Source organism: Lepidothrix coronata, unplaced genomic scaffold (assembly GCF_001604755.1).
Source record: "Lepidothrix coronata isolate B3197 unplaced genomic scaffold, Lepidothrix_coronata-1.0 Scaffold179, whole genome shotgun sequence".
Lineage (NCBI taxonomy): Eukaryota > Metazoa > Chordata > Aves > Passeriformes > Pipridae > Lepidothrix > Lepidothrix coronata.
In genome coordinates, this window is record NW_016690359.1 from 59,343 (window position 1) to 61,837 (window position 2,495).

Below are 2,495 nucleotides of genomic sequence, written 5' to 3' on the forward strand. Positions count from 1 at the left end.
TTGGGGGAAATGGTGGGTTCGGGGGGAAAAAATTTGAGGGTTCTTTGGTAAAATGGTGAGACGTTGGGAAAAATGTCTTTGTTTTTTTCTGGGGAGGGAGGAAATCGTGGTTTCTTGAGAAGCAAATGGGGTAAAAACATGGTTTTTTTTAAATACGGGATTGGGAGGAAAAAATAGATTTTTTTAATTTTTTTTAGGGAAATTGGGGGAGTTTTTTTAGGAAAAAATATGAGTTTAAGTTTTGAAATTGCCCAGGTCGGGGGTAGGTATTTTACCTGGGGTTTGCTTTCCTGATTTTTCTGGGAATATCCCCCCCCCCAAAAAAAAACCACGGAGACCGCGCTTCGTCCGCCTTTCCCGCCGCGGATTTTCCTCCTCCTCCTCCCTTCCCAACGGGAACGCTCCCGGGAAGGAGGGATGCAGTGAGAGGTGCTGGAGTGCCATCCAGCGCCGGAGAAACAACACCACAGCCTCCAGGAGCTTTTCCCTGCTGGATTTCTGCTCCGAAATGGGAATTTTCGGCGGCACCCGCTCCCCATTCCAACGTTTTTCTCTTCCCAGGAGAGCTGTCGATCCTCCTTGGAAGCTCAAGAGTGCTGCTGTCATGCTTTGGAGCTTGGGATTGCAGCTGGGAAGGGGCAGATCCATCCCCAAAAAAGCAGGGACACGGAGACACCTTTTCACCACCACCCCCTTCTTTTTTTGTTCCAGGGACGGCGCCGACTCGGAGCAGCGGAAGCGGGAGGAGGATTTTTACTACACCGAGGTGCAGGTGAAGGAAGACCCAACCCCAGAGGTGGCCACCACCACCACCACCACCGCCACCACCCCCAGCCCCATGGCCACCTCGGCCCCCATCATCATCCAGCAGGCCCTGGCGCGGCCGGAGCCGCTCCTGCTGGAGCAGCCGGGGCTGGAACCCGCCCTGGCCGGCGCCGCCCTCAGCCAGTCGGCCCCCGGCTCCTTCTGGCACATCCAGGCGGATCACGCCTACCAGGTGAGCCGGGATCGCCTCCCCGGGCCCTCGGGATCGCCCCCGGGAATCTCTGGAAGGGCAGAGGGTCGTGGCGAGGTTGGCTCCGCGAATCCCGCGGCGGGAGGGACGCGCTGTCGGCCCCGGAGCGGTTTCCCTGCGGCCCTTGGGCAACCAGCTTCCCTAAAACCTGGTTTTTAGGGATTTGGGTGCTTGCTCCTGGCTGGAGGGATGTCCTGTTATCCCTGGAGAGGTTTCCCTTCAGCCCTTGGGCAACCAGCTTCCCTAAAACCTGGTTTTTAGGGATTTGGGTGCCTGTTCCTGGCTGGAGGGACATCCCGTTGTCCCCCCTGAAGCTCCAAGAGGTTTCCCTTCAGCCCTTGGGCAACCAGCTTCCCTAAAACCTGGTTTTTAGGGATTTGGGTGCCTGTTCCTGGCTGGGGTGGAGCTGCCCAGCCTCTGCTTCCATAGCCCCTGGTTTTAGGGATTTGGGTGCCTGTTCCTGGCTGGAGGAATGTTCTGTTATCCATGGAGGTCTTGCCCTTCAGCCTTTGGACAACCAGTTTCCCTAAAACCTGTTTTTTAGGGATTTGGGTGCCTGTTCCTGGCTGGAGGGACGTCCTGTTGTCCCCCCTGCAGCTCCAAGAGGTTTCCCTTCAGCCCTTGGGCAACCAGCTTCCCTAAAACCTGGTTTTTAGGGATTTGGGTGCCTGTTCCTGGTTGGGGTGGAGCTGCCCAGCGTCTGCTTCCATATCATCTGGTTTTTAGGGATTTGGGTGCCTGTTCCTGGCTGGAGGGAGGTCCTGTTATCCCTGGAGTGGTTTCCCTTCAACCCTTGGGCAACCAGCTCCCATAACACCCATTTTTAGGGATTTGGGTGCTTGTTCCTGGCTGGAGGGACGTCCTGTTGTCCCCCCTGAAGCTCCAAGAGGTTTCCCTTCTGCCCTTGGTCAACCAGCTTCCCTAAAACTTGATTTTAGGGATTTGGGTGCCTGTTCCTGGTTGGGGTGGAGCTGCCCAGCCTCTGCTTCCATAGCCCCTGGTTTTAGGGATTTGGGTGCCTGTTCCTGGCTGGAGGAATGTCCTCTTACCCCTGGAGTGGTTTCCCTGCGGCCCTTGGGCAACCAGCTTCCCTAAAACCTGGTTTTTAGGGATTTGGGTGCCTGTTCCTGGCTGGAGGGACATCCCATTGTCCCCCCTACACCTCCAAGAGGTTTCCCTTCAGCCCTTGGTCAACCAGCTTCCCTAAAACTTGATTTTAGGGATTTGGGTGCCTGTTCCTGCCTGGAGGGACATCCCATTGTCCCCCCTGCAGCTCCAAGACGTTTCCTTGCAGTTCCAAGAGGTTTCCCTTCAGCTCCAAGAGATTTCCCTTCATCTCCAAGAGGTTTCCCTGCAGCCCTCGGGCCGGCAGCTTCCATAACCCCCGTTTTTAGGGATGTTTCAGGGATTTGGGTGCCTGTTCCTGGCTGGCAGCTCCACCCCCGGGCCGGGCTGGAATGCAACACACCCTTTTGGGAGG

The 2,495-nt window shown here is 56.4% G+C and overlaps 1 protein-coding gene across 1 annotated transcript in view; it reads left to right on the top strand.

Moving 5' to 3' along the window:
* ZNF395 (zinc finger protein 395) overlaps nt 1–1,360 on the top strand; it is a 15,546-nt gene extending 14,186 nt beyond the window's left edge. The window contains exon 4 of the mRNA XM_017830442.1: nt 593–1,360. Coding sequence (XP_017685931.1) covers nt 593–1,174 — 582 coding nt within the window. The 3' untranslated portion in view covers nt 1,175–1,360. The remainder of the gene's footprint in view (nt 1–592) is intronic.
* The last annotated feature ends 1,135 nt before the right edge of the window (nt 1,361–2,495 follow it).